At 48.2% G+C, this 12617-nt stretch overlaps 5 protein-coding genes and 1 non-coding gene across 6 annotated transcripts; 3 read left to right on the top strand and 3 right to left on the bottom strand.

Annotated features, from left to right (window-relative positions):
* Window positions 1-73: 73 nt before the first annotated feature.
* On the top strand, window positions 74-1758 carry EDB82DRAFT_47138 (membrane bound O-acyl transferase family-domain-containing protein). Its single transcript, XM_025730601.2, has one exon. The coding sequence runs from the start codon at window positions 327-329 to the stop codon at window positions 1503-1505; it is 1179 nt and encodes a 392-aa protein (XP_025589709.1). The 5' UTR covers window positions 74-326; the 3' UTR covers window positions 1506-1758.
* Window positions 1542-3488, bottom strand: EDB82DRAFT_486683 (cytochrome P450). The gene is made up of 2 exons (XM_025730602.2): window positions 3058-3488; window positions 1542-3007 (listed from the first exon to the last, which is right to left on the bottom strand). Exons 1-2 carry the CDS (start codon window positions 3369-3371, stop codon window positions 1636-1638), a joined length of 1686 nt encoding a protein of 561 aa, XP_025589710.2. The 5' UTR covers window positions 3372-3488; the 3' UTR covers window positions 1542-1635.
* A 1217-nt stretch (window positions 3489-4705) lies between these two features.
* EDB82DRAFT_571390 (cytochrome P450) lies at window positions 4706-6727 on the bottom strand. Its single transcript, XM_025730603.2, has 3 exons — window positions 6543-6727; window positions 5456-6493; window positions 4706-5408 (listed from the first exon to the last, which is right to left on the bottom strand). Exons 1-3 carry the CDS (start codon window positions 6672-6674, stop codon window positions 4905-4907), a joined length of 1674 nt encoding a protein of 557 aa, XP_025589711.1. The 5' UTR covers window positions 6675-6727; the 3' UTR covers window positions 4706-4904.
* A 203-nt stretch (window positions 6728-6930) lies between these two features.
* EDB82DRAFT_486677 (membrane bound O-acyl transferase family-domain-containing protein) lies at window positions 6931-8695 on the bottom strand. Its single transcript, XM_065608286.1, has 2 exons — window positions 7496-8695; window positions 6931-7445 (listed from the first exon to the last, which is right to left on the bottom strand). The coding sequence occupies exons 1-2, from the start codon at window positions 8260-8262 to the stop codon at window positions 7001-7003; spliced, it is 1212 nt and encodes a 403-aa protein (XP_065465579.1). The 5' UTR covers window positions 8263-8695; the 3' UTR covers window positions 6931-7000.
* A 139-nt stretch (window positions 8696-8834) lies between these two features.
* EDB82DRAFT_571388 (cytochrome P450) lies at window positions 8835-11333 on the top strand. The gene is made up of 3 exons (XM_025730605.2): window positions 8835-9491; window positions 9541-9987; window positions 10032-11333. The coding sequence occupies exons 1-3, from the start codon at window positions 9310-9312 to the stop codon at window positions 10918-10920; spliced, it is 1518 nt and encodes a 505-aa protein (XP_025589713.1). The 5' UTR covers window positions 8835-9309; the 3' UTR covers window positions 10921-11333.
* Window positions 11334-12084: 751 nt separating this feature from the next.
* Window positions 12085-12170, top strand: EDB82DRAFT_t61. The gene has a single exon. It is a non-coding gene; the product is annotated as a tRNA-Gly (tRNA).
* The last annotated feature ends 447 nt before the right edge of the window (window positions 12171-12617 follow it).

Here is a 12617-nt window from a genome sequence, read left to right as displayed (position 1 = left end):
TCCTTCGCGTATCTTTTGGTTTAGCGCTTATTGTAACTCCATCTTTAATGAAACACCAACATTCTATGGATACCTTGCTGACGGTGAGGCAAAGACCATGTCGAGACATGCCTGGACAAGACACCTGTTTCCTGTTCTGTTCTGTGCGTACTTGACGCTTCAGGTGTGACATTTCAGGGTCTCGCTACATCAACTGCACGGTCTACTTGGCAAGCCGTGTTGAAAATAACATTTGAATGCCCATCCCGTGCTGACAAGACGAGACAAGACATGACAAGACAATTCCTTTCTTTGAGGCTTGCCACTATCACCAAGTCACCACAACCATGACGGCTCAGACTGCCCTTTGCTTTGCAGCCACGTCCCAGGCCCTGACTGCCTTTGCTCTCAGTTTCACAGCGCCCAGCAACCTTGTCCGTCCGGCAATTGCCTTGGTCGTCTCTTGGCTCACCTGGATATTCAATCAGGCTATTGATGATGCCTTGCCGAGCCGTCTTCACATTGCCTTGCTATCAACTGGCATGTGGATTCAGTGTCTAAAATCATTCGACGATTTGTGCCTCACCAAATTGTCTTTTGGTGATGAGGAAACTACCGCCAAGAAATCATCCCCCACGTCGTCGTCTACAGCAACACGGCTGGGCTTTGGTGTCAGCAACCTTTGGAATATGCGTGGCGTCGGCACAGTCAAACAGATCTCCAAAATCCCGTCTTGGTCATCCTCTCCCGCCGCGCTATCTCTCGTTCCGTCCCGCCGCCAAGAATTGCTGAGACATGTCAAAAATGCCACCCTCAGCTACTTGATTCTCGACGTATTCGCGAACCAACCGCCACCAGACATTGAGAACCTCATGTCACCCCGGAATGAGCTGCTTCTCACCCGATTGGGAGAAATTGACGCACAGGAAGCCTTATTCCGTCTCTTTGCTGTTCTTGGCTTCTGGGCAAACACCTTTTGTGTTATCCACCTTGTCAACAGCGTATTCTCACTCGTGTACCTTATCTTGGGCCTCTACCCTGTCCGAATGTTACCCCCCGTCTGGGGTAGTCTGTCGGATGCTTACACCATCAGGCGCTTCTGGGGTGACTTTTGGCATCAAACGCTGCGACGTCATCTTACCAGCATTAGCGACTTCCTCGTCCACGGCCTGCTTCATATGCCAAGGGGAACAGTCATTGCCCGGTACTGCAAGCTTATCATCAGTTTCTTCATTTCAGGAGCCCTGCATTATCCCGCTGACAGAGCTCTTGGCATTTCTGTTCAGGAGTCGAATGCTGTCACTTACTTCCTCGTAACCGCTTTGGCCATAATGTGCGAGGACGGCGTGCAACACATTTCAAAGGGGTTAGGAGGTAACAAGAGAAAATACTTCGGTTACGTCTGGGTTATCGCTTACATGTATTGGATGACTCCTTCGTGGGGGTATCCTGCCGCGAGGGTTGTACGACCGCAAGATCAACTTGTCTCGTACTCGGTGATTGGAAACTTCAAAGCTGTAGAGTGAGATATTTGCTTTGTAATTCATAGGCTAGCCTAGACAATTTGATTCTCTGTGTAGATATCATGATATACGTATATTCCCATAAACTGCAAGTTTAACTGACTAATTCCAAATGGTATTGAGTAACATAATTCTAAGCGCGCCATAACCGAACAACCATATCCCTATCAACCCTTGCAACACCCCTGGCTTCATTGCCAACCTCTGGTCCCCTGTCAGACGTCTTGCCCTTGTCATCCACGAATCGCAGCGGCTCAGCGTCAAAGTGTGCAAAGAACAGAGTTGCGGCTGCCAAGATCTCCTGCTTGGCGTAGTTGCGTCCAGGGCACATGGCTACGCCGCCTCCGTAGGGGAAGTAGTTGCCTGCCGTAATACCAGCCGAGCCTTTCTTGATGAACCTCTCAGGCCAAAACTCCTCTGGTGGGTAAGAGTCTGATGACCACACTTCGGGAGCGCTGTGAGCCAGGTATGATGGTGCGAGGATGAGATTTCCCTGCTTGAGTGTGTACCCGTCGAGCTCGATAGACTCTCGCAGTTTGCGAACAACAAAAACAGAAGACCTGAGACGGAGACACTCGAGGTACACTGAGTTGAGCAGTGGTAGTTTTCTCATCTCTGCAATATCAATATGCTTGCTCTCCTTGTCGAAAACCATGGCGACTTCCTCCTTGATCCTTTTGAAAATCTCTGGCCGGCGGAGAATTTCAATAATAATCCAGGATGTCATGGGGATAGCGTTGGAGTTGATACTCCAGATGAGACCCATTTGGAAAGATGCTCTTCCCTCCAGGCCGAGTCCATACTTTTCCATGGCCACTTCTCGCTCGCGGACAAGCCTGGAACCAAAGTTGGGCTCCCATTCGGGGTTGGTCTCCTTGGCAGCTTGCCAGTCAAGGTTTTGCCAAGCATTTGCGAGATATTGTTTTGTAGTCTCCAAACACTTGTCTCTGGCGTTCCAGCCCTTGCGGCAGAGAACCTTGGGGAGACCGTAGAGAAGAGGCATGAAGTCCACGTCGTACTCCCAAAAGACATCGGCAAAGTTGGGGTCAACCTCAAACACGCCGTGACCAGCAAGAGCAATGGTAGACGCTCTGAACATGTGTTTTCTCAGAAGCTGGTCGATACCGATCTCAATGGGTCCGTCGAGGGCAACAGTGTCGAGCTCGTTGTTCATCAAACCGACAAACAATTCTGTGAGGCCAGAAACTGCGCTAGACCCAATAAGATGGTGCTCATAGAGTTCATGGAACTTTCGCCATATGCGATCCTCCTCCTTTGACTCTATCAGAGGAACTCGTGCAGAGCCCGACTTGTCCTTTGATACCAGAGCAACATCTTTTTCTGGAAGACGTTTGACCTTGTGAGCGACCCGAAGAGCAAATTCTTCAAAGGTAAGCTCTTTGGAACATCGAAAAACTTGTTGAACGCTTCTCGTTCCGTGAATGAGGTAGTAATGGTCAAGACCAAGACGCATTCGAAGTGGTTCTCCACTGTCAACCTTTTTACTGGAAGATGTTAGATATGAAGATGAATCGAAAGATCGGCAAAGACTTACAGAATGGACTTGAAGAATCCGTGAGGATTTCGCATCAAGCCAAGGGCCGAACCAAGTACAGGCACTCCATAAGGAAGTGTTGAAGGTTCCTTGCCTTGATAGCGTCTGTTGGAAAGTCTCTGCAGTGAATAACGAATATTGGTGATGCAATATGTTGAGAAAAGTAAAACCAGCAGAGAAACAAGGGCGTAGGCCGTGGGAGAGGTTTCAAAAAAGTGAGTGATCTTCATGATTGTGGAATTGAAGTCGAAAATGATCTTGGAGTTCAAGACGGACATGGTATCTTTCAACGGCGGGGCGCTAAAGAAGAGCATGTTTGATCAAAGTGAAGGGAAGGTATAGTTTAATCTCAAAATCGTTTTAGTGCGACTCGAGCTTTTTTCTTTTTTCGTCTTTGGCATGGAATATTAATTAACTACGCTATGCAAGGACCTGATGACAGGTTAGACGACCCCATAAATAGCGTGGGCTCCAAAACAAGCAAACTCCATGTTTGAACCGAACTTGGGTATGACCCCATCCATCCTGACAAGGCTGGTTTTGGTTTGGCACCCAAGGTACGGGGAACATGTGTACATTCTGCACTGCACAGCCAGAGGAGCTTATCATGGACCAGGATCTCGTTTAGGTAGACAGATACCATACTTCACTCACCATCCTCTTTTGTCAGCTCGGGGCAAGTCGAAATCCTACGAGGGGGCACGGCTCGTCGGTCTTAGCGACTTCCATGCCCACATACCGAGCGAGCCGTCGTCTAACCTGGATCTGATGCAGATTAATGATAGGGTACAATGGACCAGACAAGGTAAAGATGGTGTTCATGTCCTTGCTTCAGGGTGTGTTCCATCATGCGGCCTTTGTCTTGGAGATACTCTCTTGGTTCTTGCCGCTGTAAGCTTCGTGTTCGTGATGTTTATCTAGGCATCTATTACAGAAACCCAAAGCTCTCAAAGACCAAGTGCAACTCGTATCATGAGCAAGTTTATCGTCAGCGCTGAGACTTGAACCTGGAGGAGTACAACTAAAGTTGAGGGTTGCATGCAGATCATCTCGATCATCGACGCCCCCTCCTCCTCTTTTGACGGGCAATTTTATGTCACGTCTTACTCATATCAACCTCTATCGTAAGTTTACCGATGCATGTGTCCTGGAGGGGGGGAAAAAACACCAATACATGTGGTGAGCCCTTCAAGAGCCGAAGTTCCCAAAGGGTGTTAAGACGGCCCGCAGGTTTGCTGACTGCATTCTGTCACGACAAGGATGGAAAAAGGACAGGGGAGAGGAAATACTACGCAGGGATAAGCGATTTTCAAGGTCCTCCAATAACAAACGTTACAAGTATCACTAGCAGGGCTATGCTGCGAAAGGAAGGAAAAACGAAACCTTGTTCCAAGCGTTTAGATTACAGTACAGCAATGCTGATTAGCCGTCATGGTAAAAAAACAAATTCTTGATAGTGGACCACGGAGACCTTCGAGAAAGGATTAGATTCGCATGGGGCCGGACACGTAGCCATTGGGGCGGGTCAAATCTTAGCAAGTCTACCAGTCTTAAGCGTAGATCATGATATGACCCAGTTATGAGAATGGAGGCTGATGATGACAGGACCCTGTCTGTGCGGTATAGAACGGTCAGAGACAGCCAACAGAGTCAGAAATTGATTGAGCGGATCCGTTTCGTGACACGACAAAACATTGTTGTATGCATGTAGTATAATAGAAACGCTCCATAATGGAGCCTCCTCTCCCTGCAGAGTGGTACAGTATCCGAAGCCTAGTCTACCCCTAGCTTAGCCCTACCAACCAACAATCCTTCCTTGGGCACACACCCCTGCCTGCCTAACTAAACTAAGCCTTGTTCTCGCCCCTCCGCACGCAGCGCAGCTTGATCTTCTCAGGGTGCTTCACCTTGAGCAGAAAATTGAAACTCGACTGCTTCGCCTCTTCCATGAGCGCCATTGACGCCGCAGTCTTGAGGTCTCCTTCACCGTCTGCGTCGGGCTCCACGGTGTACTCCTTGAGAAGACATGCGAGCACGGCCACGAATTCCACTTGCGAGAATTTTTTGCCTGGACACACACGCGGACCGGCGGCCCAAGGGAGGAAGGCCCCTGTGGGCATAGTAGTCATCTTTTCGCCTTCCGTCTCATCCCGTGTAATCCAGCGGCTGGGGAGCCATTCCAGCGCATTGTCGCCCCACGATGCGGATGATGTGTGCAGTCCTGCAAGGTTAACGCCAATAAAGGTGTTCTTGGGTATCGTGTAAGAAGTACCGTCAACCTTGAGAACCTGGTCCACGATGGTAGTCTTAGGGACAGCCCTTGCTGCTCCAAATAATCGTAGTGTCTCGTGCTGGGCGTGTTAGTAGATTGTCAATTGATGGGGGAGAGTTCGCATACCATGATCGCGAGTACGCGCTTCAATTGAGGGTAATAAGTTTCGTAGTCAAGGTCCTTGAGATCAACCCCTGCTGTAACTTGGTCAACCTCTTCGGCGGCCCATTTCTGCCATTCTGGGTTTGCTGCGAGGAGGACAGTTGCGTAGGCCAGGGTGTTGGATGTGGTTTCGTGTCCGGCAAGATTGTAGCTAAACAGGTTGCCATAAATCTCAGTATCAGTCAAGTGGCGGGCACCCTTGCCCTGCTTATTCTCATTCTCTGAAGCGCGCACAAGGATACTCATGAGATTGTCCTGCTCCTCTGCGCCGGCATTCATGGCCTCACGCTCCTCGGCGACCATCTCAGCCATGTATTGACGGAAGTTGATGACAGCGTCCTGGACCTTCTTGAACTTGGAGGGCAGCATCCAGGTGGGGAGATTAAGGGTGGCTGTAAAGACGGCAGTAAAGAGATTTCCGAGGATCAGACTGAGGGCGTCGCGATAGCTGAGACTGTGGTTCTCCAGTTCGCTCTCGAGTCCGCTTCCAAATTTGTAGCTTCTGCCAAAGCCAGCGGCTGTGAGGACGTGAAGAGCAAGCACCATGGTGTCGCTCTGGGGGTTGACAACGCCCTTGGGGTTCGACGCCCACATGTTGAGCATGTCGGTGGCTTGTCGCTTTGACTCATCCCATACGAGCTCGCTGTTCCTCTCATTGAACGGAGGGGTGGTGATTCTTCGGTGTCGCACCCAGTCATCACCCTCAGTAGTTACAACATTGCGACCAAAGGTCTCAAGCGGCTTGTAAAGAGCTACAGCCTTGACAAAGTCCTTGCGTCGGCGGCAGAGATCATCAGATGCTTTGGCGTTGCCAGTAAAGACACGGATCTGCTTAGGACTGACAATGATAAAGGTATCACCAATGCGCTCTTGGAGACCATGAATCTGGCTGTAATTCCAGTCACGACTGTTGTACTCAACAAAGTTTCCCAATCCAAAGGGCAGGATCTTGCGGAGCAGAGGTTCCAGCCAGCTGGAACAGAGTAGGTAAGGGACGTTTGACTATTGTTCATCAGTATTCGTATCACAAGGTGACTATCGCTTGACGTACAGGATCAATGGGTGTGATGAGTACTGGAAGGCCGATAGCCTTGGCCTTTCTGTAGTTCCATAGCAGCTGTACAGTACAGAGGCCACTGTAACCCAGCAAGAGAACTCCGATGGCCTGGATAGGTGTGATCATGATGGTGATCTGTGTGTTGTGAATATGTATATGTAGTGAGAGGGTGAGTGTACATTTGGATGGACGGTGCGATTTTTAAGTACTTTGACCTGCCAAGTTACAGTGGGCGTCGCTAATTTTAGAGCTCAATTTCCACTGTGCAGCAGTAACTTATTGGCTTCAGCACCGCTACAGCCCTGTAATCAACCTGCTCGCCTTATCTCTCCTGGGCTTTCACATGAATATTCATTTAGTTTACCCGTTTTAAAAGCGAAGCGGTTAAATTTGAGAGACTTAATAATCAAATTGAAGATATTCTATTTCAATGATCAAATCTCATCTATAATCTAGAAGCAGGTCATAACCTTGGCCATAGGCTTAAAAGCACTCAGTCTAAAGAGCTCGGTTTCAGGCGTCTGCTGAAGAATTACAGGGAACCATCTCACAGGGCCCGACCAAGCAAGAAAACTAATAACCCAAAAGTATCCAGCCAATTTTGCCAGAATTCTAGTAGCCTTGTACTTCCAGAGAGGAAGAAACATATCTCCGAATGTATCTTCCAGCATGAGCCCAATCAGTTGCGTCGAAAAGAACTGAATGGCCCCGGATTTGGCTGCTGGTACTGCGCTTCCCATGTCACTGGGGACATGGACGAGACCTGACAGCGCAAACGCAAGGAGAATCTTGAGATATTTCGAGGTTAGACAGTAAGAATTGAGACGAAACACGTTCTTGACAATCCATGTCGCTGTACCTCGAAGGTTGTTCTGAAGGCCCTGGTGCCAAAAGGTTCTACATCTGTCAGTTGTGTAACGTCGGGGAGAGAGAGCCTCGAAACTTACGACCAGAAACGTCGAAGACAGTACGATTCGGATAATTCGCCGAAAATTGGTCGCCAATCTTTGACAGCTTTGGGGTTCATAATGACCGAAGCGGCTGAGGCCAGCGAATAACCGCCCTGGATGAAGCAAAAGATTGACACGACAGTTGTAACAGTCGCAATGTAACGAACTTGCAACTCGTCCATAGTAACATCACCGAGACGACGAAACACGGGTACATAAACGGGCGCCATGTATTCCTTGTTCAGACTCAGCTGCGTCGTGATGCACAACTTGTGAACAAAGAAGCAAAGCAGCACCTTAAGCAGATTGATGCACACAAATGGTGTCGCAGATGGGACATAGGAAGGATCACGAGAGTCAAAGTTGTGGATGTTCCTGATCTCCCACGCCGTGCCCAGACCTCTCATTGAGGACGCAACCTCTTGTCCAAAGACATATCGCGAGCGGAACTCTACGAGTCTTGATTGAGCAGGCTGATCCTTCTTCTCTCGATCATCGGCGTACGCAATCTTGCGCACGATCATGCGCTCAAAGTAAGTCAGTGAGATCTGAGGAAAGACAGATATGATGGCTCTCGAGACCCATCCTGGTGGTTCGATAAAGTCTTCAAAAGAGGAAAGTGCCACGAAAGTGGAAATGAGAAAGAGTATAAAGCCAATTGGACGCAGAACCGACTTGCTGGATGTGAAGCCTGCGATGTAGATAAAGAAGAACTGCTGGGCTGTCGATATGACCAGCGGGTGAAGATACAGACGGCAAGCCATTGTTTTCGCTGACGTTGGATGGTAGAGTAGCAGTTACACAGAACTTTGTTTAGAAGGTGACAGTTTGAAGAGATGTCTGTAACAGAGACATAGAGGAACAACGAAAAGTTGTCACAGTCTGTTCGCCGTGGCTGATGAAACGCTGTCCGTCCTGTAGAAACGTTGCCATGATAAACAATGTGGACCTTGCAGGCCGAGGCGGATCAAAAGGTCTCGACTACCGTTTCGAGCCTGACCGAGCTGCCGAGACGAGTCTATTTTCTGAGATAAGCAGAAGCAAATTCAAATGCATTGAAACCCATCCTCAGTTGCCCATCCATGTATCCGCATTAGCATTGGCAATACGTAGCGGGATCGTGAGGGCTTAGAAAGATTTTGGTGTGGAGTTAGAGCGAGATCCTTTAATGCAACTCTCACAACCCTTGTAACTAACTAACCGACGCTAAACTAGACGCTTAGATAACCGACTGATCCCTACCCTTTGTCTATTCTCACTCCCCTTGACGCAAATAAATACAACTTCATTATCTTGATCCATGCTGACCACCCAGCATTTAGGCTCGGCGGGAGACGTCTTCCGCAGTGCACCGACGAGGCGTAGCTGTCGAGCTCCAATCCGTCCTTTTCGCTTAGGGCTAAAGTAGAAAGAACAAACATCTACCGATGGCATTTCTGTCACTAACTACCCAAAGCTTGGGTGTGTGAGTCTGTGAGGCGCATGAACAAGGGTGCGTGAATCCATCTTGGTGCATCCATCGTGGCCCTGGCAACTCCACCTACGCAATGGGACTCGAAACGGCTCCTTCATGACATGACAGCGCTTACTCTTTGCTTTTCTTGACCCTTGATTAGTCGAGTCCAAAATTAGATCTCCGACTGGGTAAATCGGCCATAGCTCATGTTGAGTCCAGTCTTCCTCTCTAGTCTTTTCTCTACGTGACATTGGGCCTCACAGCAATCCCCTCGATAGCACCCACAACACCACGTTGAAACCAAGACTGCATACCTTTTCAGATTTTTGGGGTACATCCTGTCAAAACAACCATCATGATGGGTGTAAATAACATCACTCTTGGGCTGGTTTGCTGCGTGATAGTGGCCGTCGTTGCTTTAGCTACTCGTAAAGGACCAGACCAAAGGGAACCACCCTATGTCAAGGAAAGAGTTCCGTACTTCAGTCACATCTATGGACTCTTGAAGCATGGTCTGCGGTATTTCGATGTTGTCAGGTAAGTATCTCTAATATCAGAAATCGTTAACAGCTGCTAATAAGATCAGCGCCCAACAACCACATCCAATCTTTACGATTGACATGTCAGGTCAAAAGAACTACATTGTAACATCTCCAGAACTCGTGCAGGCGGTTCAACGCAATACAACATCTCTGTCATTCAGTCCTGCCATGATCCCTGCTTTCCGTCGAATGATGGGCTTCGACGAGGCAGGTATTGAGTTGATCTTCCGTGATGCCCACACAGAGAAGGGCATGTATGGCGAGATTCACCGGGTGCAGAAAGCTTCATTGCTACCTGGTACGGAATCTCTGGACGAGCTGTGCACTGTTATTCGTGGCAAGCTATTGACCATTGTCAATGGCATGCCTTCAAGTCAGACCATTGATCTGTACGCCTGGGTCCAAGATCTGTACATGAGAACCAATAACTCTGCCTGTTTTGGTGACAAAGACCCTTTCACCCTGAACCCATCCCTGATTTCCACATTCTGGTAAGTAATTCACAACATTACAAGGTCTCGACTAACGTGAACAGGCTATGGGAAGCAAACATCAAAGTCCTTCTTTTGGGTATTCCTTGGTTCCTGAGTCCCAAGAAGTACTCAACTGCACAGAAAACTCGCAATGAGCTTGTCAATGCATTCTTCCAATACCTCGACAACGATGGACTAGATACTGCATGCTCATTCATCAAAGAGCTGTCTAACCTCGGCATCCGTCGAGGTCTGAGTAATGAGAACAATGCTCGCGCTCTGGTCGGCAGTATCCTGGCCATTGTTGGAAACACAATCCCCACAACCTTCTGGCTCCTTATCCAAATCTTCTCCAGACCTGACCTCCTGAAGGAGATTCGATCAGAGCTCGAAGCAACCCTGGAAGACCCCTCATCACGATCGGAAATTAGTCTCAACTACACTGTCATCAGGGAAAAGTGCCCCATCCTCATGTCAACATATGAAGAAATCCTTCGTATGACGAGTGGTATCGCAACGGTGCGCTACACCAACGAGGATACTCTCATCCAAGACCGTTGGCTCCTCAAGAAGGGCGCGCAAGTGCAGATGCCCACAGCCTTCATCCACGCTGATCCCACGACCTGGGGTGCAGATGCAGAGGTCTTTGACCACACAAGGTTCCTCAAGTCAAAGGTTCTCACCAAGGAACAAAAGGCTCGACGAGCTGCTGCTTTCAGGCCTTTTGGTGGTGGCAACACACTCTGTCCCGGTCGTCACTTTGCATCGTATGAGGTTCTTACTTTTGCGGGGAGTATTCTGTTGGGATTTGACATGACTCCTACCACAGAGACTTTCAATTTGCCAGAGATGGATAGATCTAAGCTTCCTTTGACTTCGCTTAAGCCAGCGGGTGACATCAAGGTTAACCTCGCCAGACGAAGTGGTTGGGAAAAGGCTCAGTTTAAGTAGTCGCATAGGATTCTATATATTGAAATTGAATTAAACTCTTGGACTGGGAATACTTGGACTAGGAACACTTGGCCTCACTGATACCCAATGACTGTTTCCGTTGACCTACATAAACTCTGATTGTCTAGTGACAATATCATGGTTACGTAGTCCACATCACAGATTATTTTTCTGCGTTACCTAAGTGTTCCTTGAAATGGCTCAGGTTAAGATTGTGTTCATATTCATTGTTCCCCCATGATTAAGGTCTTCTGAATGTCTCATCTGAACAAACACATTCCTGACGCCCAACTCCCCTTTGACTATGTGATATGTTCGACGCCCGCCGTTTCCAGAGCTTCCAGAGGGTAACAATGGAATTCTCTACAGCGTCGCGGTAATCGAGACCCAAATATGAGAGGTCTTTCCAAACTAGCTATTGTCGAGATATGGCAATGCTGACACGGCCTGGATTTTAGAACTTACTCACAAATTCAGCACGGCCAACATCCTGACATCAAATATATCTAGAGGTATTCATTACTGTATTTGATTTCAATCAAAGTTGAAGGGCATGACTTGCCTTCAGACAGGTTTCGTGTCATCGTTCATAGTGGTTAGTTGTCTCCGAATGTCAATGGTTGTGGTTCCAAGGATAAGTGCAACCAGAATCATGGCTGTTAGCGCTCGATATGTCTTATAATTCTAAGCGTATCTCGGTAATATATATAACCTTGAAGAAAGAGTCGACAGTTTATCAAGACCAGAGACATACTGGCCTAATTCGACATGGTCAAATTTCCATCCATCAATTGGGTAGGTAGTAGGAAGCTTGACATATTCTCTCTCGTACAACAAAGGCCCACCCACTTGTTATATCTTCCGGTCTAAGAGATCATAAAGTAACTAAACTATTTCTCATCATAAGAGAGCTAAGTTTATGCTACTTAGGCGATTGTAGGGAGATACAGCGCCTTGATCTCAACAATGTAGCAGCAGCACCACAGAGCTCAAAATTAGTTACCTTAGGACGGCTTCTATCCCAATCAATCGACCTAGATTTTTCTATAATGACATTTACGGAGGGCCAGGTCAGGTAAAGGTTGACAGCCCTTTAGAGATGTCGTGGTATGCAGGCTTGGCGTATGTAGTTGATTTGTAGCGTACTGATTATACGAGATCACAGCGTAATTGGTTTAGTGGTAAAATTCTCCGTTGCCAGTCACGTGACTTAAATCGGGGAGCCCTGGGTTCGATTCCCAGATTACGCAATTTTTTTTAATTTTTTTTCGCGTCGAATCGAAATTATCAATACCTTTTACGGCATTCTATCGACTCATCATGTTTTTTGGCTTTAACCTGGAGGAGTTTCCGGGCAGGGAAAACCTCTGTGTGGGAGTGTGGCCTCGTTGATGCTTTGGTGAGCGCTGAATGCGTCCCCGCTGCTTGCGCAATGGTGAGGCACACCCGGCGATCACTGGAACATCGTAGCTTGGCGATCATGAAGAACGTCGATCGTCTCCTGGACAAGACCTTAATTTCTCGATCTCGCCGTCTCCGCTTCCCTGGCGTGCAGCTAGCTGAACTCTGTAGATGCCAATTTGCGGGGTGACCGGACGCTAGCTGCCGGGTAGGTGTTGGGAAAATGGGCATGTAGTCGACGAAATACTCATGGCTTCATTCTGGTTGTATCAAAATGCAATTGAACATTATTCTGT

This window comes from Fusarium venenatum, assembly GCF_020744135.1.
Source record: "Fusarium venenatum strain MPI-CAGE-CH-0201 chromosome Unknown EDB82scaffold_1, whole genome shotgun sequence".
Taxonomy (NCBI): domain Eukaryota; kingdom Fungi; phylum Ascomycota; class Sordariomycetes; order Hypocreales; family Nectriaceae; genus Fusarium; species Fusarium venenatum.
Note: the sequence above shows the minus strand (reverse complement) of the source record. Positions and strands in the feature narration are given on the sequence as shown.